The 20895-nt window shown below is 37.5% G+C and overlaps 3 protein-coding genes and 1 pseudogene across 3 annotated transcripts; all 4 read left to right on the forward strand.

Moving 5' to 3' along the window:
* Nucleotides 1-11425: 11425 nt before the first annotated feature.
* LOC149168284 (putative cellulose synthase A catalytic subunit 2 [UDP-forming]) lies at nucleotides 11426-13269 on the forward strand. The gene is made up of 5 exons (XM_089426924.1): nucleotides 11426-11812; nucleotides 11924-12136; nucleotides 12233-12485; nucleotides 12584-12780; nucleotides 12892-13269. Exons 2-5 carry the CDS (start codon nucleotides 11960-11962, stop codon nucleotides 13252-13254), a joined length of 990 nt encoding a protein of 329 aa, XP_089283050.1. The 5' UTR covers nucleotides 11426-11812; nucleotides 11924-11959; the 3' UTR covers nucleotides 13255-13269.
* Nucleotides 13270-13409: 140 nt separating this feature from the next.
* Nucleotides 13410-13874, forward strand: LOC149168285 (putative cellulose synthase A catalytic subunit 2 [UDP-forming] pseudogene; annotated as a pseudogene).
* Nucleotides 13875-14228: 354 nt separating this feature from the next.
* Nucleotides 14229-15932, forward strand: LOC149168286 (putative cellulose synthase A catalytic subunit 2 [UDP-forming]). The gene is made up of 5 exons (XM_089424877.1): nucleotides 14229-14327; nucleotides 14691-14903; nucleotides 15000-15252; nucleotides 15351-15547; nucleotides 15659-15932. Exons 1-5 carry the CDS (start codon nucleotides 14229-14231, stop codon nucleotides 15728-15730), a joined length of 834 nt encoding a protein of 277 aa, XP_089281003.1. The 3' UTR covers nucleotides 15731-15932.
* Nucleotides 15659-16797, forward strand: LOC149168287 (putative cellulose synthase A catalytic subunit 8 [UDP-forming]). Its single transcript, XM_089426925.1, has 2 exons — nucleotides 15659-16009; nucleotides 16108-16797. Exons 1-2 carry the CDS (start codon nucleotides 15743-15745, stop codon nucleotides 16690-16692), a joined length of 852 nt encoding a protein of 283 aa, XP_089283051.1. The 5' UTR covers nucleotides 15659-15742; the 3' UTR covers nucleotides 16693-16797.
* Nucleotides 16798-20895: the final 4098 nt, after the last annotated feature.

The raw sequence follows: 20895 nt of genomic DNA on the forward strand, positions 1-20895 counted from the left end.
CATCTATGGTAACTTGGAGACATTAATGGGACCCATGAGCTTGGGATGACACACTCACAAGGGGTGATTGTACTCTCAATAGATAACATGTAGATACTTTGAGGTTCCACAAGTGAATCACCAATTGTTGTAGCCATTACAACAACCCAAAAATTTGACCCACTTCAAAATTTTGGAGCCCCCCTCTTCTTTGATATTTTTACCTTCATCTGCATTGTATTAGGGTTTCACACTCATCAAACTGAGACAGATTTTCCTATGAAACTTGAGAGATTTTCAATTTACAAGTTTCAGTTTAAATTTCTTCCCAAACCTGCAAGTCGCATCTAAAATCCCTATCCTCAACTTAAAAGATGTGACCTATGACCCCTGTCAAACACACCTCGTTTTACCTAGATTGTTTGGTTGCACAGTTTCCTTATCGCACAGCTATTAATTTCATAATTTCAGAGACTCTGTGACCTTGTGACCTCGTGACCTGCACCACTCACTAAATCTCAAGTTGTAAAGTCATATATTCACATTGTTGTCAACCTTATTTCTTGTGACCCATTATTACTTGCAACCTTGCGACCTCGTAAAGACATTAAATCAATTGGTTGCATGGTTTTGAGGTCGTAATTTACTAAAGGTTATAATATGCGACCTCGAGCTCCGCATGTGTGACCTTTTCTATATATACACCCTTGCTTCATTTGTCACTAATCAGCTTGTTGGAGCGCTCAAAGCAGACGGGTTTTGAGACTAGGCAGACGAACAACTTTTTTCTCCCGGCTAGTGACTCTTCACCTGGACTATAATCATTAAGTATTCCATGTGTCCCTCTGACTCTTCATATGCAAGGAAACTATATTTTATCCACCTTAATAGGCCATTTAAAATATGAACTTTCCCTAAACCCTCCAAACCTCCATTCAATTTCTCAGTTATGTGTTTTAGTTCCTCATTCCTCGTTTAGATAATATAAATTCATTCCTGGATTTTCCCTTGATCATTTGTTCTCGCATGAATTCATAGCAAACGTTGGAACCCTCGTTTTCCTCCTTAGTAATTACTTCATCACTCCAGCAGCCAACAGAAGCTTGGTCATGCTCCTGAACATCGTGATAACCTCCATCCTACGACCTGGTGACCTAGTTTTCCCACCGATTGATCAACCCTGGACTTATCTCTTCCCTAAGACCACAAGGTCACTAGATCGTAGAGTCGTACCATGATTCTATTTGTAATGATGCGACCTTGCAACCCTGCTACTTCACAACCTTATATGCTTGGGACCTTTTAATATATCAAAATTATGACCTAATGACCTTCAGCCTCTTTAAATTCTTAGGTCACAAAGTCACCATTTTAATCTTCTATTGATTAGCGACCCCTTGAACTTGTGACCCTGTGACCAACCCTTAAGCTAGTTCCTGAATCAAGTATTTTTCCTATACCCAGCACTTGTGAAATTTGGTTGACAAGGCTCTTGATAGTATTATTTATGTCATCATTTTCATCTTGGGATCGTATGTTTGAAATTCCAGGTGACATTTATCTAGATTTGATTTCGATATCGTCTTTCTTTGGACATATGCTGCCTCCAATGGTAAATAATTTTCACAAAAGTGCAGAGATCAGTGTCCAATAAATTCTCGAAGGTTCACCACCACCGCCAATCTACAAGGACACAACAAGTAATTTCAATAAGACCACCAAGCTCTTGTGGTGCAACATCTATTCAGAATTCTCAAAAAGAGATATCCCTAAGACCAGGAGGACCTTAGAGTTTATATCAACATCAAGAGTTCATGGCTTCATAAAGTGCTTGCACATCCTCCAGTGTTCCCATGTGTAGATATCATTGAATGGATGCTACAAAACACTGATAAAGATCGTTGGGTTAAAGTAGGCACATATGTGAAGCCTTCACTTCCTCCACTACTACTGATATTGCTGCCTAATATAAGCTACCAAAGTGAGAAGATTCCTTTAACACTAGGTGGCTATTATATTTATAGATGTAAACCAAAGATATTCTAAAGTCATGGTGGTCAAAACCCTCCAAGTTTTAGGTCAAGGCAGATAAGGTATATAGAACAGAAGGCCTTAGGAAACTCTATCAGCTTTTGGCAGCAATCATGAATTGATTATATGGCAAGGCAAACATTGACACTTTCCTAGTAACATGGGTCTCTATCATGTACACAGTAGCTACCAGAGGAACTATTTTCAACTAGGCAAGAATTTTGGCATCAACTTTGAATTCAAATATACAAGCAGCAAAGAACCATGAAAAATATCAATCGTCAAAGTTTTATATGGCATAATACCTCTTGGATGCAGCATGTTCCAGATGTTCATTTGAGGGATGGAGTTATGTTTGACCCTAGAGATACCAGAGCTCGTGCACATTCATTATAAAATCTTCTAGAATCCAGGCTACAAAAGTATACATGAAATTACTTTTTAATCATTCATTGCACATTTATACCAGATGCTCTTTGGAGAAGATGGCCCTTGCATATCTAAAAGGGCTAAGGAAACAATCAACAAGGAGGAAGATTGGTTTCCCATTGGAGAGGCTACATTTATCAAAGTCTTCAGCGCTTATAAGCCTCCACATGCTCTTCCTAAACTAGCAATAGAAAGAGTGCTCTTGCCTCAAGTCTACTACCAATTAACTACAAGGTTCTCTAAGATATTAGGTAAAGGAAGGAAAAATACATGGCATGTTTTCCCTCTAACCATTGGGGCATACACCCTAGAGAACTTCAGGGAGGATTAAAAGGAGGTGAAGGAGATGAAAGGTTTCTACTTTGTAGATTTGAGCCACTGCAGATGCAACCCAAAGGAAGTCGTAGCATCTCATTGCAAAAGGGTAGGTTTCAATTGGTCCTAAATTAATACCAAGGATAGTCATGAAGAAAAAGTTAGAAATTGGTACAACGCCACTAGGGAAATAGGACCAAGAGAAAAACAGGAGCAGGAGGATGAACAAGAAGATGACTCCCAAGAAAGTATAAGCCTGGAAGTTAAATCCATATTGCTTAAAAGGAAGAGAGTGAATCAAAATATAGATGGAAAAAAAAAGAAGCATAAAAGAAATGACCAAGAGGATCCATTGGATTAGCAAGAGGGCAACAAATATGAAGAAACCTTGGAAGGAAGGAATGCAGTTATTTCCAGGAAGAAGCAAGAGATAAGGAGAAAAAGGGAGGAAGAGATTATACAATCACAAGGGGTAGGAAATCAACAGATCATCTAACTTCATCGCCAGTAGTGGAAAGAGGAAAAGCAGCAGGAACAGGAAAGGAACGAGAATGAATTAAGAAGGAAAATGAAGAATGACTTAATAAGGAAGAGGAAGAATGGAAAGCTTAGGAAGTTGACCAAAAGAAAAGGCCATAAGAAGAAGAAATCAGGAAGAAACAAGAAGAGGAGGAACTAAATAAGAAGAAGGAAGAAGAGGAGTAAGAAAAGGAAAGAATTGAAGAGGAATGAAAGAGGAAAATTGAACAAGACAAGGAGAGTCAGGTTGAATAGGAAATAAAGAGACGGCAAGAAGAACTCCATAAGAAGGTAAAGCTAGTCCACCTTAGCAAGAAACAAGGAAGTACAACAAATGACCAATAGGGGAAAGGTTCTGGGATGCAGATTTATTTATCTCCATTGGACATTCCACCGTCCACCCCAACTACTAGCGAACATATTCCACTCAAAGAGTTGGGAATACCAGATGAAGAAGAGGAAGAAGTATTGGACATTACTATATTGACTTTTGATCAGGTCTATTGTAATATTATGATGGAGAGAAGAAGATGTTATGTCAAGAATCCTTCTAAGCATTTATCAATGGCTACAGAGAAGAATATTGTCCTAGATACTATAATGAACCCTGAAATGATTTCTTTGGCTGGAACCTGCTTTGTGACTACAACAAAGCTAAATGTGAGAGGGATCAACAAAAAGGTTTAGAACTTCAAGCCAAGATCTAAGCATCCTAGCAAAGAGTCGCTAAGTCTGAAGAAGAGAATAAAGTTTTGTTACTAGCCCATTCAAGAACAAAGGAGTTGAAAGTGTCTATTGAAGAAGAGTTAGAAACATTAGAGGAATATATGACTATAGTCTATGAAGAGATGTTGAAGTTGCATCAGAATATAGCACCATTGCCAAAAATACAAGATAAAACTAAGGAGAAGACAGTTATGCTCAGACAACCCACCATAGCTATCAACAACATATGTGAATGTACTACCAAATATTTGAATGTGCCAGCAACTCTCCCTACAAAATATTGGATAGCTGCTCAAAATGCCAAAGTCTAAATTCGCGTCAAGGTCCAATCACAACAAAAACTATCAAAGGTTGTAGACAAAGTACTAGCTTCATATAAGAATCTATTGAGTGGACTAGAATTTGTAATTGAAGTACACAAAATTTGTTCTATCGGATCAGTCGGGGAAGTAAGGAAATGAGAAGAGGTTCTCCAAGAAATTCAATCATTTCTCATTCCTATCAAACAAGCCTCTGCTATAGAAAAATTGCAGGTGATAAAAGAAACAATTACTCAGTATTTGATAGAACTAGTGAGGATATATACCAAGATGGTGATCTTATCAATTAAAATCATGGTTGAAAATAACTCTAATATAGGATCCTCTAGAGTGTCTTCAAAGACACGGAGATGAGCAACAAAATGTGGTTAGCATTGCAACAAAGTACAAGCTTTGGCATTCATATATAGTGTATGAAATACATGTCGATGTTCTTGAATTTTTCTTGGTTTAATTAGCGGACTAAAGTCATCTCTTTTATTTATCATGTGCATAGTAGAATATAGACAAGAGTAAAGTAGAGTCTCATGGGGATATGAAAGGTCACAAGGTAGCTCAAGATTCATGCGTAGACAAAAATTCACCCTTCTTTCTACAAATATGTCCCCATGACACATTGTAAAGGACTTTTAGCTTTGGACTTATCTTTTGTGCACATGGTTTGAGAATTAAGAGATCTCTTAGTGAATGCAAGAAGCAATTTTCTATTTCCACCCTTGAAATTAATGGATGTTTCATGTGATGGTGCTTTGGATAGTCTCAGCTTAATTTTCTAAGTTATTTGAACTTTGGAATACTGTTTCCTCATGTATCATCATGCATTGTGCAATTCTTCTTGCAGTGAACAGTTGGTATATGATGTGCTTAATATTTTCTAGTGTTGATAAACTATTTCCTTGGCATTAGCATTATATTGTTATGGAATCATATGTCTAGATTTCACATGGTTTTTAATCACAAACTCATTCATGGTTGATAATGTTGTATTTATATGTATGTGAATCTGATTTAAGGCTTTTCTAACACAACTTTTCTTGAGGTCCACACTTTGAAGTTATGTTGTTGATATTCATGGCCTTTGTCATATTGGATTTTTGTAGGATACTTTCTTGCATTGGATAAGTTTTAATTTTTCTCTCACTTTAACACTTTTTTTTCCAAAGAAAAATAGCACTTAATGAGATGGAACTTGAGCCCACATACCGAATGGGACTCCTAAACCAAACGGTGTAGAGTTTGATTGGGATCCTACACCGAGGAGATCCCCTAGATGTTGGTGTACATTCCATATCGTCAATAGATTTTGGCACTAAAAGAGGGCCTTTACAAAATGGTTGGAACTAACACCTGTCTTGATCCTGGAATATCCCAACAATCTAGTAACCAACCTCCCCCTATTCCTTCTATGTCACCTCACCACCCCACTTTTGGCCTACTTTTCGATGACCTTCCCCTAGACGATTCTCAACCTCGTCCACTCGAGAATGCTTCAGTTGAGGAGGAGCCACCTCTCTATGAAGTCACATACAAGCAGTTTAGAGCTTTACACCCTATTACTCGACAATTTTCTAAAGGCCTTAATCGTATCCATTCCACGAGCTCCCTCCCTAATCCACGCACTTCTAATCTTTACCATACCTATAAAGGTGTCCTTGTAAGTTCGGTACCACATTTGATTAGTATTATTTTGGATGGTTATGTGGATGTTGTTGAGAGACTTTCAATCAAAGTTTTGGAGAGCCCCTTGAAATCTAAAAGGGAGGGACATAGAGGCGAGAATTCACAAGGTGGAAACCAAATATGGAAAAATAATGTTGAGGTGGTTCAAAGACCAAGGGTTGAATGGAATGTTAGGAAGAAAGTCGATTTTCAAAATGTTGAGGAACCTCGAAACAAGAGGAACCTTAGGTTCCTAAAGAATTTGAGAACATTAGAAACCTCAGAAAATTTTGGAATTTGGGAAACCTAATGGTCCCTAGGGGGAATGAAGAAGAACCTCCATGCATTAGTGAAGGCTCCAGGTCTGGCTCTGAAATTTATTAGGAAGATAAGATTAAAAAAGTCATCTATCATCCACCCAAAGCTAACCATCGAAAACCTTTAGCCTCGATGGCTCAGTATACTTTGGATATCAGGGGGAAGCTTCACGATATGCTTCGAAACCCCAAGAAACACCTCCAAAAATTTGATCCTAAGAAAGGGACCATGGCTAAAGACCATATCAACAACTTCTATCTAGCCTTGCAAATTATGAGTACAAAATGATGATGTTTCCTGCAGGATTTTCCCTCGCACCCTTTAGAATAAAGTAGCCACATGGTATCACTCTTTTCCTGTGGACTCTATACGGAATTGGGATGAGTTTTGAAAGACTTTCCTTCAAAATTTTGTTGAAGATAAAGCATCATCTATGCGTCTTACTGTGCTAAGTTCTTTGAAGATGGGTAAGAATGAACAATTTAAAGACTTCAATTAGTGATTCACCACCATCTTGAATAAGTTCCCAACTTATTTTTCTCTTGATGATTCAATCATTATTCATTATTATATTAAAGCCTTACCTCATGATATTGCCATGTTTGTAAAGAGAGAAGTGAAGGTCACTCTTCTTGAAAACTTTACAGAGGCCCTTGCTGTTGAAAAGGAGTTACTTTCCATAGGAGCACTTGAGCCTTACACCCACGAAGATTCGAAGTCTGTTGGTAAGAAAACTCAAGTGTCAGCTAGCAAATCCCATGATAAGGATTATTTTTATTTTGCGGCTTAATCCAAATATTTGAAGCAGATGACCAACGAAGTTTCTAAGTTGAAAAGGAAAACCGGTGAGATTTCATTGGGCAGTAAGTCTTACAAGCCTTTATTTAAAACAAATAATAATTTGCCTACAAAGTCAGCTCGGAGCTCTAATATAAATTTTAACAAATAACAGCTTGGTATGGAGAATTAATACATGTTTCACAAAGTTGATCATTCATAAAAGATGTGTCCACAATGGACACACAATATGATTGTTCATGATCCAAAAATTTTTGTGGATATTACACTGGATGGTTTGTCACAACATATTTGATAATATTATATTTAAAATCTGAGATTATACATTATTATGGTTTTATTTAATTTCTAGATCTGTAGCTTTTACTATAACTAGTGCATGCATGCAAATTGAAATTATGCAAAAAAGTAGAGAACGACAAAATAATATCACACACACACACACATAAGACATAAAATATTCTCTATGGGAAACCCTTTTGGGAGATAACCCAACTGGAAGGTGAGGTTGCTTCTCTCTCTTTCTCTATCTGAAAATATGGTTGCAGGTACAAAGAAGTAACGCCTATGGCCCATGGGTTGCTACAGTGCACAGATCCTCTCTGTGTGCTATACCTCCTATCTCTCTTGGTTATTTTTTCTCGGCTATGGAACAAAATGATCTCGAAAGAATGGAGTGGATCTTCTTCCTAGTGGCCCAGTTATAACACAACCCGATAGCCTACTAGTGTTTAATTTTGACTACATTAACTCTTAACTAGAGTTACAATATAGACTCTTCTAGAGTTTTTTACATCATAATCACGTGGCTAGCCCCTTTTCCATGAATAATGGGGGCTGACGTGTCATCCTCCCGAACTATAGTTCTGAAAATAGGAAGGTAAACTTTTGAGTAACATAACTTTTTCATACGGACTCTGAGTGACGCGCTCCCTGAAGTTTTTAGACATTGTTTTACCAAACCAGATACCGCTAGTAAAAACGGTCCCGTGAGTTGATTCCTCCACTTTTTCCACTCCAAATGCATCGATATGGATGAAAAATAATATAATCATCCAGTATTGATCAACTGTCATGGTTTCCAAGGTTCTTGAATATCATACGATTGGTGATGCAGATTAGGAAACTAAGGACATTGAAGAGGAAAAATTTCCCTGGAGGATAATGTTGGTTCTTCGGTGTTAACATTTGAATTTATTCGAGGGAGTGAACACCAATCCATCTAAGAAGCCCCTATGGGAGGCACTCCCCCCTTAATACATCGAAGACATTGGAGTTCAATCTCTTCCTTTTCCAAACTAAAGCTATAAAAGATGAAAACTGATAAAAAAAATTCAGTTGTTTCTTAGATGCCTTTTTATCATTGATGTCAGGTGTCTTTTCCTTTCCCTTTCCTCTTTTTATTTCATTTTCCTTTATTTTATTTTCAATTCCCCTTGTATGCATATTCTTGTAATTTTATCTTCCTTTTCTCCTATTCTCCTTTATTTCTTCAATTAATTGGCATTTATTTCCCTTTTCCTTTTGCCAATGCCAATGCCAATTTCCATAGCCATTAATTAACCACAGGTGATGCCCAATGTGATGTTTTTCCTCCCATTCAACTTGGAATACATGTCCCATGACCTTGGTTGATTTTTTCCTTTTTACATGGAAATATAACCCAAGATTTTTACAATATAAATTTGACGGGTACTCTTAGTCTTCAAGTTAATTTCCTATGATGGGTTTCCTTTTAAAATTGCATTTCACTTGATGCTTTTTTTTTATTTTTACCCATCATTTAAATATCATGTATTATGTGTTTTTACTAATTTTTCGTTGTGAATGTAAACATTTTTTTTTAATATAAGTTTTGTGCTTCGTGTTAGTAATTTTTATTTTTTTTTGGCCTGACCATAAAATAAGCTTCAACCAAGTAATATCATATATGTGTATGTTTTATATTACTTCAAAAATATCAAACATATTCAACCATGTTCATTCCTAGCCCATGATTTGGTGCAATTATGTATGGTCACCAAATTTCAAAAGTTTTACAACTTATGCTAAACCATTCTTGAAATGTTTTCCAGTAGCTTGATCAAACCTATTAACTATAATATATTTTGAAGAGGAGAAATCACTCTTAGCTTTCAATTTGATAAGTTGGAATTAAGGAGGACCTTATAAATAATAATACAAGTTTCAAGACACTTTTAAATATGAACTTGGGAGGATTCTAACATTTCAAATACTAACAATATGTAGGTATGTATTTTAAAGAAATTCATAATCTTCTGACAAGGAAGAAGAATAGAACATGCTAACACATAAAATGAATAAACCCAACTGTGTTTAGATTAACATTTGAATGTATTGAAAGCATCATAGCCTTGGTAACCAGACATTTGAGATTTCCATATCCAACAACAAAATAGATTTTTTTTCTAATCAAACCAATAAATAGACCAATTTTATGAAAACTAAGACAATGTTCCAACACCAAAGAAACTACACGAAACTCTCAAAATCAAACAAATAACAACTATTTCACTTACACAAACAATAAAAAGTCAATTAGTATTTTATATACCCATGCCCCATGGGTGTGGACATGTGCGAGTCTCAACTTTTAAGCTTCAGGTTTTCAATGTTTATGCTTTATGTTTATGTGTGTACAATGTAGGATCACATGGTGTGATTGAAGACAAAGATGAGTTTTTTCTAATACGTCCAAAGATCCACTATGGATAAATCTATGTTAATCATAAAGTCTCCTCTTAAAGTATTAGTATTGTGGGTGTTGCATAGTGTGATACTTATCTTACAGTCTCAGCGAATATAATCACTAACTTATTTTGTTTTATATAATTTTCTTACGCCGTAAGGCGTTTCCCTTTGAGATGAATTGCCCCAGCCGCCTTGGTGTTCTATTATCGACCATGGATCTGTGATGTTAGACGATTGAACGAATTTTGATCGTTGATCGAAAACTGAAATAAGAAAACGGGAGAAAAGGGGCAGGTAAAGCGGTTCGGTATGACTCTGAGTCCCTTCATTGTGCGCGAGTTCGCATAGCACTTGCTCTTAAACGTATCGATGAACAGTTCGCGGAAGATAATGTCAGAGCTAAGAGCGAGCTGCTGCTGAAATCGAACCCTGTTCACAAGAATTCCCAAAGATCCATATGACCGAGCCATTGCTCGTTTAGTTCATTCTTAGTAATCGCCTGCATTCGTATCTCATCGATCCTTTCCTTATCTGCTATTTTCCTTATTTTTCTATTCAATAACTAATATACTCCTGGTTTTAATGTGTGCCCCTCAGTTCTATCCATAACTGGGTTCCAGTGGCATTTCTTGGATGAATTTGTATGCCTCTTCTATTCGTCCAGCACGACCTAGAAGATCCACTATGCATGCATAGTGCTCAACCTCAGGAGTGATATCATAATCTTCACTCATGCTCTTGAAATATAGCCATCCTTCCTCGACGAGGCCTGCATGGCTACACGCAGACAGAAACAAAATAAAGGTAATACTGTCTAGCCTCAACCCTGCTTCATCCTCCTGCATTCGAAAAAAATATTTTATGGCTTCCTCCCCACGCCCATTAATTCCCTGCCCTACAATTACTGTATTCCACGACACCAAATCTCTCACTGGAATTTCATCGAAGACTTTGCACGCAGTTTCTATACTCCCACATTTAGCATACATATCTATGAGGGCATTTCCCACCAAAACATCAGCCTCTATTTCACTCTTAATTACATACCCCATGAATCTCCTTCCCCTGTCGCACAACTCCCAAGTATCCGCAGGCCGGGAGCAGAGCCGTAATGGTGATCCAATTAGGCTCCACGGCATCACTCTGCATTCCACGAAACAATTCTAGGGCCTCTTCAGGATACCCATTTTGATAATAACCAGAAATCATAGAATTCCAAGAGACGACATTTCTATGAGAGATTGTGTCAAACACTTGGCGTGCAATCTCTAATCTGCTGCATTGAGAATACATGACCACAAGGGCATTCTCTACAGCCACATCATGCTTCACTCCATTAAGTCGAATTATGTGATTATGAATCTGTTTGCCCTGTTGCAGAGCTGATAAGGCAGCACAGGCCTTAAGTACATAGGAAAATGTGAAATTATCAGGCTGTATAGCAGCACATTGCATTTGAGAATAGAGTTGAATTGCTTCCTAGAACAGCTCATTCTTCACATACCCGCTTATCATTGCAGTCCATGTAATCGAAAGTTAAAAATATTATTTTTCTATTCAATAACCAATATACTTCTGGTTTTAATGTGTGCCCCTCAGTTCTATCCATGTCTGAGAAAATGCCATTGCTGAGTGCATGGATGGATCGATTCTGTAAATTCGATGGACTGAAAGAAGTGATGCTTGATTTTGCCGATTTTGCTTGTATGAAGTTGGCTTATGCCTGTGGAAGTAACCATATAAAGCTTGATCTGGTCAGGAACTCTGCACCCTGCAGAATCCATTCAAAAGGAAAAATTAATCAAATACTCACCTGCTCTGACCTGAATACAATGCTTCCTGCACTTCTGGGAAGGCTCATAAGCTGCACACATCCCTCCAATCTCTGAGCTACTTCACAACCAGCTACCACTGCTCCTAGATTGCACCCAGAAATCCTAATTTCCATTACGTTGCCAGTAGCATTTCCACTCTCCTCACCCATCGTGCTCATCTAGCAACCATTGGTAAGTAATTTGCTAAACCAAAATCTGGAAAAGTTATTTTGCCTTTTAAATTTGATTTTTTAAAATTATGTTGTTCTTAGTAAGAATGTTCCTCTTGTTATTTATTTACAGGTTCGTGTTTCCGCAGTTCTTACCAATGGCCCTTATATGCTCAATCTTGATTGTGACCATTATATAAACAACAGCAGGGCCCTTCGTGAGGCAATGTGTTTTATGATGGATCCTACTCTTGGGAAGAAAGTCTGTTATGTTCAGTTCCCTCAAAGGTTTGATGGCATTGACAGAAATGATCGATATGCTAATCACAATACAGTCTTTTTTGATGTGAGTGTTGATCAAATTGCATTGTTACAGACTTGCATTTGCGTATGCTGCTTTATGCGCTTTTGAAACTAAAATATTGTACTGGATTGTTTGCAGATCAATTTGAAGGGTTTGGATGGGATACAGGGGCCTGTTTATGTGGGCACAGGGTGCGTTTTCAACAGGCAAGCCCTCTATGGTTATGAGCCTCCTCACAAAGGTAAGATCCATTTTTCAAGCTGTTGTGGACCTAGAAAGAAGAGCAGAAAATCAAACAAGAAGTACAACGACACAAAAAAATTAGACAGGCCAACTGATTCAACTGTCCCCATATTCAGTAGTCTGGAAGACATAGAAGGAGGTGTGGAAGGTAAATGCCAATTTCTAAACAGTTTCTTAAGCTACTAGATGCCACATTTTTATATTGCCTCTGCCTTACATATTTCACTGTTTGCTAACTATACACAGGATTTGATGATGAAAAATCCCCGCTGGTGTTCCAAAAAAGCTTGGAGAAAAAATTTGGTCAATCCCTTGTCTTTGTGGCATCCACTCAAATGGAGAATAGCGGCGTGCCACAATCTGCAACTCCTGCTGATTTATTAAAAGAAGCAATCCATGTAATCAGCTGTGGTTATGAAGACAAGTCAGATTGGGGAAAAGAGGTAAAACCATAACCACCAATTTGCGAATAATAGTGCCTATATTTGGTTCTTTGGGCCTAGCATAACTGAGATTTAATTTTTTAATGGATTGGGATTTTGTATCTTGTGCAGATTGGTTGGATATATGGTTCTGTGACAGAAGATATTTTGACTCGCTTTAAAATGCACTCTCGTGGTTGGCGATCAATATACTGTATGCCTCCTCGCCCTGCATTCAAGGGATTTTCTCCAATTAATCTTTCTGATCGTCTGAACCAAGTTCTGCGATGGGTTTTGGGCTCTGTGGAAATTCTTCTTAGCAGGCATTTTCCAATTTGGTATGGTTATACTGGAAGGCTCAAATGGTTAGAGAGGCTGACATATATAAACACCACTGTTTATCCTATCACTTCTATTCCTCTGCTTGCATATTGTACATTGCCGGTAATATGTCTTCTTGCTGGGAAATTCATTATTCCCGAGGTAGATTTTTAGCCTCTACTCACTATCTGGTTAAAACTGGTCTTTTAACAGACGTTGGATTGTTCTGACCCTTCTAACTTCCATTTGTTGATTTGCAAATTAGCGCTCTTGCAAGTTTATGGTTCATTTCATTATTTTTATCCATTTTTGCTACTTGCATACTAGAAATGCGATGGAGTGGGGTTGGCATTGATGAATGGTGGAGGAATGAGCAGTTCTGGGTGATTGGAGGTGTGTCTGCTCATCTCTTCACTGTTACCTCAAAAGCTTCAGATGAAGGTGGTGATTTTGCAGAGTTGTATATGATCAAATGGACTGCTCTCCTTATCCCCCCAACCACTTTGTTTATAATTAACATTGTAGGTGTGGTGGCGGGCATCTCATATGCTATCAGTACTGGTTATAGATCATGGAGTCCCCTGTTTGGGAAACTCTTTTTTGCTTTTTGGGTGATTGTTCACCTTTATCCTTTCCTCAAGGGTTTGATGGGTCGCCAGAACCGCACTCCAACTATTGTTATTGTTGGGTCAATTCTTCTGGCATCTATTTTCCCTTTGTTATGGGTTCGTATAGATCCCTTCACAACCAGGATCAAAGGACCAGACCTACAACAGTGTGGCATCAATTGCTAAGTGGCTCAAAAATCCATTTGCTGGTCAACCATGTCTATTCCAAAATTAATTTGTGATTCGGAAAGGCTTCTCTGACATCGAAGATCTATACCGCTCAGAGGGCTTGAGCATTCTATTACAGGTTTTTCAGGATTTGATAATTCTCTTACCTAATTTGATGGGATGTTGTTGGCATGTAGATGCAGTGCTCTTGATATTTCTCGTCATTTGTTCTCTAGGGCATTTTTCTTGGCACTTGTGATCCTTCATTTTGGTGATAAGTCATCAAGTAAGATCCACTGAAAAGACGCTGGTAACTGATGGCATTGTGATATTGAAGACAGTTGTTTGTGTATTGTGTTGATTCTGCCGAACATGGCACAATTGCAAGCTATAGTGATGCTTGATTTTGCCGATTTTGCTTGTATGAAGTTGGCTTATGCCTGTGGAAGTAACCATATAAAGCTTGATCTGGTCAGGAACTCTGCACCCTGCAGAATCCATTCAAAAGGAAAAATTAATCAAATACTCACCTGCTCTGACCTGAATACAATGCTTCCTGCACTTCTGGGAAGGCTCATAAGCTGCACACATCCCTCCAATCTCCGAGCTACTTCACAACCATCTACCACTGCTCCTAGATTGCACCCAGAAATCCTAATTTCCATTATGTTGCTAGTAGCATTTCCACTCTCCTCACCCATCGTGCTCATCTAGCAACCATTGGTAAGTAATTTGCTAAACCAAAATCTGGAAAAGTTATTTTTCCTTTTAAATTTGATTTTTTTAAATTATGTTGTTCTTAGTAAGAATGTTCCTCTTGTTATTTATTTACAGGTTAGTGTTTCCGCAGTTCTTACCAATGGCCCTTATATGCTCAATCTTGATTGTGACCATTATATAAACAACAACAGGGCCCTTCGTGAGGAAATGTGTTTTATGATGGATCCTACTCTTGGGAAGAAAGTCTGTTATGTTCAGTTCCCTCAAAGGTTTGATGGCATTGACCGAAATGATCGATATGCTAATCACAATACAGTCTTTTTTGATGTGAGTGTTGATCAAATTGCATTGTTACAGACTTGCATTTGCGTATGCTGCTTTATGCACTTTTGAAACTAAAATATTGTACTGGATTGTTTGCAGATCAATTTGAAGGGTTTGGATGGGATACAGGGGCCTGTTTATGTGGGCACAGGGTGCGTTTTCAATAGGCAAGCCCTCTATGGTTATGAGCCTCCTCACAAAGGTAAGATCCATTTTTCAAGCTATTGTGGACCTAGAAAGAAGAGCAGAAAATCAAACAAGAAGTACAATGACACAAAAAAATTAGACAGGCCAACTGATTCAACTATCCCCATATTCAGTAGTCTGGAAGACATAGAAGGAGGTGTGGAAGGTAAATGCCAATTTCTAAACAGTTTCTTAAGCTACTAGATGCCACATTTTTATATTGCCTCTGCCTTACATATTTCACTGTTTGCTAACTATACACAGGATTTGATGATGAAAAATCCTTGCTGGTGTTCCAAAAAAGCTTGGAGAAAAAATTTGGTCAATCCCTTGTCTTTGTGGCATCCACTCAAATGGAGAATAGCGGCGTGCCACAATCTGCAACTCCTGCTGATTTATTAAAAGAAGCAATCCATGTAATCAGCTGTGGTTATGAAGACAAGTCAGATTGGGGAAAAAAGGTAAAACCATAACCACCAATTTGCGAATAATAGTGCCTATATTTGGTTCTTTGGGCCTAGCATAACTGAGATTTAATTTTTTAATGGATTGGGATTTTGTATCTTGTGCAGATTGGTTGGATATATGGTTCTGTGACAGAAGATATTTTGACTCGCTTTAAAATGCACTCTTGTGGTTGGTGATCAATATACTGTATGCCTCCTCGCCCTGCATTCAAGGGATCTGCTCCAATTAATCTTTCTGATCGTCTGAACCAAGTTCTGCGATGGGCTTTGGGCTCTGTGGAAATTCTTCTTAGCAGGCATTTTCCAATTTGGTATGGTTATACTGGAAGGCTCAAATGGTTGGAGAGGCTGGCATATATAAACACCACTGTTTATCCTATCACTTCTATTCCTCTGCTTGCATATTGTACATTGCCGGCAATATGTCTTCTTACTGGGAAATTCATTATTCCCGAGGTAGATTTTTAGCCTCTACTCACTATCTGGTTAAAACTGGTCTTTTAACAGACGTTGGATTGTTCTGACCCTTCTAACTTTCATTTGTTGATTTGCAGATTAGCACTCTTGCAAGTTTATGGTTCATTTCATTATTTTTATCCATTTTTGCTACTGGCATACTAGAAATGCGATGGAGCGGGGTTGGCATTGATGAATGGTGGAGGAATGAGCAGTTCTGGGTGATTGGAGGTGTGTCTGCTCATCTCTTTGCAGTCATTCAAGGATTACTAAAGGTCCTTGCTGGCGTTGACACAAACTTCACTGTTACCTCAAAAGCTTCAGATGAAGGTGGTGATTTTGCAGAGTTGTATATGATCAGATGGACTGCTCTCCTTATCCCCCCAACCACTTTGCTTATAATTAACATTGTAGGTGTGGTGGCGGGCATCTCATATGCTATCAGTACCGGTTATAGATCATGGGGTCCCCTGTTTGGGAAACTCTTTTTTGCTTTTTGGGTGATTGTTCACCTTTATCCTTTCCTCAAGGGTTTGATGGGTTGCCAGAACCGCACTCCAACTATTGTTATTGTTTGGTCAATTCTTCTGGCATCTATTTTCTCTTTGTTATGGGTTCGTATAGATCCCTTCACAACCAGGATCAAAGGACCAGACCTACAACAATGTGGCATCAATTGCTAAGTGGCTCAAACATCCATTTGCTGGTCAACCATGTCTATTCCAAAATTAATTTGTGATTCGGAAAGGCTTCTCTGACATCGAAGATCTATACCGCTCAGAGGGCTTGAGCATTCTATTACAGGTTTTTCAGGATTTGATAATTCTCTTACCTAATTTGATGGGATGTTGTTGGCATGTAGATGCAATGTTCTTGATATTTCTCGTCATTTGTTCTCTAGGGCATTTTTCTTGTCACTTGTGATCCTTCATTTTGGTGATAAGTCATCAAGTAAGATCCACTGAAAAGACGCTGGTAACTGATGGCATTGTGATATTGAAGACAGTTGTTTGTGTACTGTGTTGATTCTGTCGAACATGGCACAATTGCAAGCTATAGTTAAGAAATTTTGACTGTAGTGTGATTCCGTATCTGAAGATAATCTGACCTCCTGTGACAACGCCCAAGAGGGTTTTTGTAATATATTCATCATAAAAAGTGTGTAGTAGTGCAGTAGTTCTCGTAGCATTGATGGTCTGCTTTCTGTAAGATTCTTTGTAACGATATAATATTTTATTCTTAGTTTACTCTTTTGAACTATTATCTCACTACATGCAATGACACGGTTGTTACTTGTAAATAATTGATGACTTTTAACTGATGCCAATCTTACTATGTTCATATTTGTGGTTAAAGGAGCTGAAGCTCTTTCATCATGTACGCTGATGGATTCTAGATTTCTATGAAGTTATTGTTCAACGGATCTTGCTACACGACCGGTCATGAACTTATAAAACTCCTGCCATCTTTACATTTATAATAGGAAGGAGGTTGAATTGCGTTCATTCAGAAGATGAATGTCTATACTGTGCTGGGATGTTTTGTTGGATGTCTCAGCCCCTGCTATGGAGGGACGTCTTTTTATCATAAAACTAAGAGTTTTTATCATTTTTACTAAGTGATCATTTTTGGTCTGTTAATTTTCTTATAAATCATAATTCTCTTCCTTGTTATTAGGGGAATTCTTCTGGTAAAAAATGAGTCTCCCAATAAAAAAAGTAATATCAAAATCAACTTTAAAAGAATCAGCCAGATTCAAGATGATAATGTCATTCTTCGAGGTAAACATTTTGGGAGGGGAAACCAATGAGTTCTTGCAAGTGACATTTGAATAATGTCACGAAAAGAGCAGAAAATACAATGAAAATTCAAATTTTTTTTTTTTCTCTTGATGTGTTACAAAAATGAATGCAAAGTGGATACTTGTCAGTCGCAGAATTTAATTCCACACACAATGAGTTCCTACGAGTACAAGTTACATTTGAATAATGTCATGCAAAGAGCAGAAAATTAATGTCATGAAAAGAGCAGAAAATGCAATGAAAAAAATGAGGAGACTCGGTTTAGAACTTCAAAATTTTGTATTACTAACCAGGCCTTGGTGACGGATAAGCTGAGACTCCGATTTGAGTAGTCGGAAAGTTATGGAGTCCCTCTGCTTTTCGAATGCTAATCATGCCTTTAGTGACATATAAACTGAGACTCTGGATTTGAGTAGTCGGAAAGTTATGAGTCCCTCTCGTAGAGAAGATACTTGAAAACCAGAAACAAAGTGAAGTATTCCATCAGAAGTGTCACAGCTTCATGGTGACTCGGTTAGCTGATGCCTATTTAGTGCATACGACGTTCCAAAGATCAGTGTTTAGGCATTGTTGAGGAGACACTAATGTGAGATTTCGAGTGGAATGAAATCATACTAGGTGAGTAGTAAGTACATGGTAAAATAGTTTGCAAATATAGAGTTTACAAAAGTTTCCTTCCCCTTGGAACTCAACAGAAGGTTTATTAAGATGGTCACTATACTCGGCTTAACCTACCGAAGGGAATCCAAACAAAATGCAACTAATCCTAATCCACTAGGATTTTAGAGATAAATTATGGAGTAGATAGCCATATATGTTGATGTTAGAGATAAACTATGTACTAGATAGGCATCTATGTTAGAACTGTGGTTTGGCTTGTAATGTTGATGTTTCTAATAAGTTCTGTATTAAAAATTCAACAAACCATGTTGACTTGAACAGTCTGTGAGAGCAAAAAGTTTAAAGTTTATGTTTTCTAGTAATATAACCATGACTGTATTTTGGGAGGTGTAAGATTTTTTTCTATTAATGTGTAGAAAATACACCAGTATTATAGTAGTAGACCACTGAATACACACGAAGAGGGTAGTAAGTTCTTCGATATAAAGTAAGTGTGAGTTTTTCTTCTATTAATGTGCAGAAGATACACCAGTATTATAGTAGTAGACCATTGAATATGGGGTATGGGAAAATGGGTTAGCAAAGAACACGAGCACTTCGATATATATATATATATATATATATATATATAAAAGGTGCGAGCTTTGTTTATTTATGTGTATAAAATAAACCATTGAATACACATTTAGAATGTGGTGGCAATTTTTTTCTTTCTTTTTAATTAATATATGGGAAAATGGGTAGCAAAGAATATGAGCACTTGGGTTTATGGTAAATGATAATGAGAAAAGTGGTAATCAGTGCTTTTTAATCGCTTCGGTTTAATAAATATATATATATATTTTAAATAAATTTTTATATTTAATTATTTTTGGGTTTTATTTATTTTAGAATTATAATTAAAAATAATATGGATTTTTTTTAGTGATCATGGGAATTGGCAATTGGGCTGGTTTTGTACTCGTTTGATATGGTGTTGAATCTCACTGCTACCACTATAACTTTTAGGTGTCTAGGTTGCTCCTCCTACGAGTTAGTTAAGGGGATTTGAACTCCAATAACTTTGATCATAACACTCCGATTTATATCGGGTTGCAAGTAGAGTTGTTACTGAGGATTCATTGAAATTTAAAATAAAATAAAATTTATAAATTTACCTCGCAAAAAAGAAGGGGGTATTTTTCCTCCTAGTCTTAACGTCTAGTTTTATAATCTTAATCTCTTTAGTTCACTTTTCAACCTACTTAGTTCAAAAAAAAATTATGATAAAAAAAAACTCAAAATGTGTTCATCTTCTTACAGTGTTTATAATCCCTTTTGTCCTTCTTATCCGAGCAGTGGCATTAGCATCTAACTCTTTGAGAAGTTGATACTTCCAGCATTTAGTGGAGCCTTTAGGTTGTGCCATGTCGACGCACCTCCCAATCAAGGGTCCTGAGTAAAAGACTTGATATCAATGTCTTTTACCAAATGTGTGCAATGGGGTGGGAGTTACCTAAGCACACAAGTTGAGTATGTCTCTCCCTCACCGTGATTTAGGAAGAGTCACCTGCACAAACAGGATAATTAACCAAGTAAATGCATAACCAACCTACAAAGTTGCAAAGGTATAACTAAGTTTATGTCAACTTAGAACCCTTTGTGAAAAGTAAAAAATCGTAACTGTTGGGTAAGGAAAACCTGGAAAAATGGTAGATTAATTATTAACAAGTGCAGAGTAGCCGAGACCCCAATCCATCAAAAGAAAAAAGGTGTAGTTGAAAACCTAACCTCTGACAAAAAAAACAAGGCACTGAATTAACAGAGCTCCGATGAGGGTAGCAATGAAATAATGAAGGGTTCGAGGACAAAACCACTAATTTAGTGGAGCCTTTAGATTGTGCCATACCAACGCACCTCCCAAACGAGGGTCCTGAGTAAAATACCTGATATCAATGTCTTCTACCCAATGTGTGCAATGGGGAGGAGTTACCTGAGCACACATGCTGAATATGTCTCTCCCTCACCGTAATTCAGGGAGAGTCACCTGCACAGACAGGGTAATTAACCAAGTAAATGCATAAACTCTCAAACAAATCGCCATTAAACTCTTAAAATGACAAACAGGGGAGTTGTGAACTTTGAATACCTGCTAAAAGAAGCAATTCCTGTTGTTGAAACCCTCTATCGCCATTAAGTTGCAGAGCATCCAGCAAGGCAGAGCCACTTGCTCAGTTCATATCTCAAGAAAATTGTCATAAACCACTGAATGGTTTTGTCCAGTGAAAAGGGGATGAAACCCCAAAATACACACACACACACATATATACGCACATTACAAAAATGTTGAGCAAATACATAACCAACCTAAAGCATTGCAAACTTCGTTCTGCAAGGTATAACTATAGTTTATGCCAACTTAGAACCGTCTGTGAAAGGTAAGCAATCGTAACTGTAGGATAAGGAAAACCTGGAAAAATGGTA

This window comes from Pinus tabuliformis, chromosome 4_2 (assembly GCF_031772625.1).
Source record: "Pinus tabuliformis cultivar Carrire ecotype Pingquan chromosome 4_2, CPIR1, whole genome shotgun sequence".
NCBI lineage: Eukaryota > Viridiplantae > Streptophyta > Pinopsida > Pinales > Pinaceae > Pinus > Pinus tabuliformis.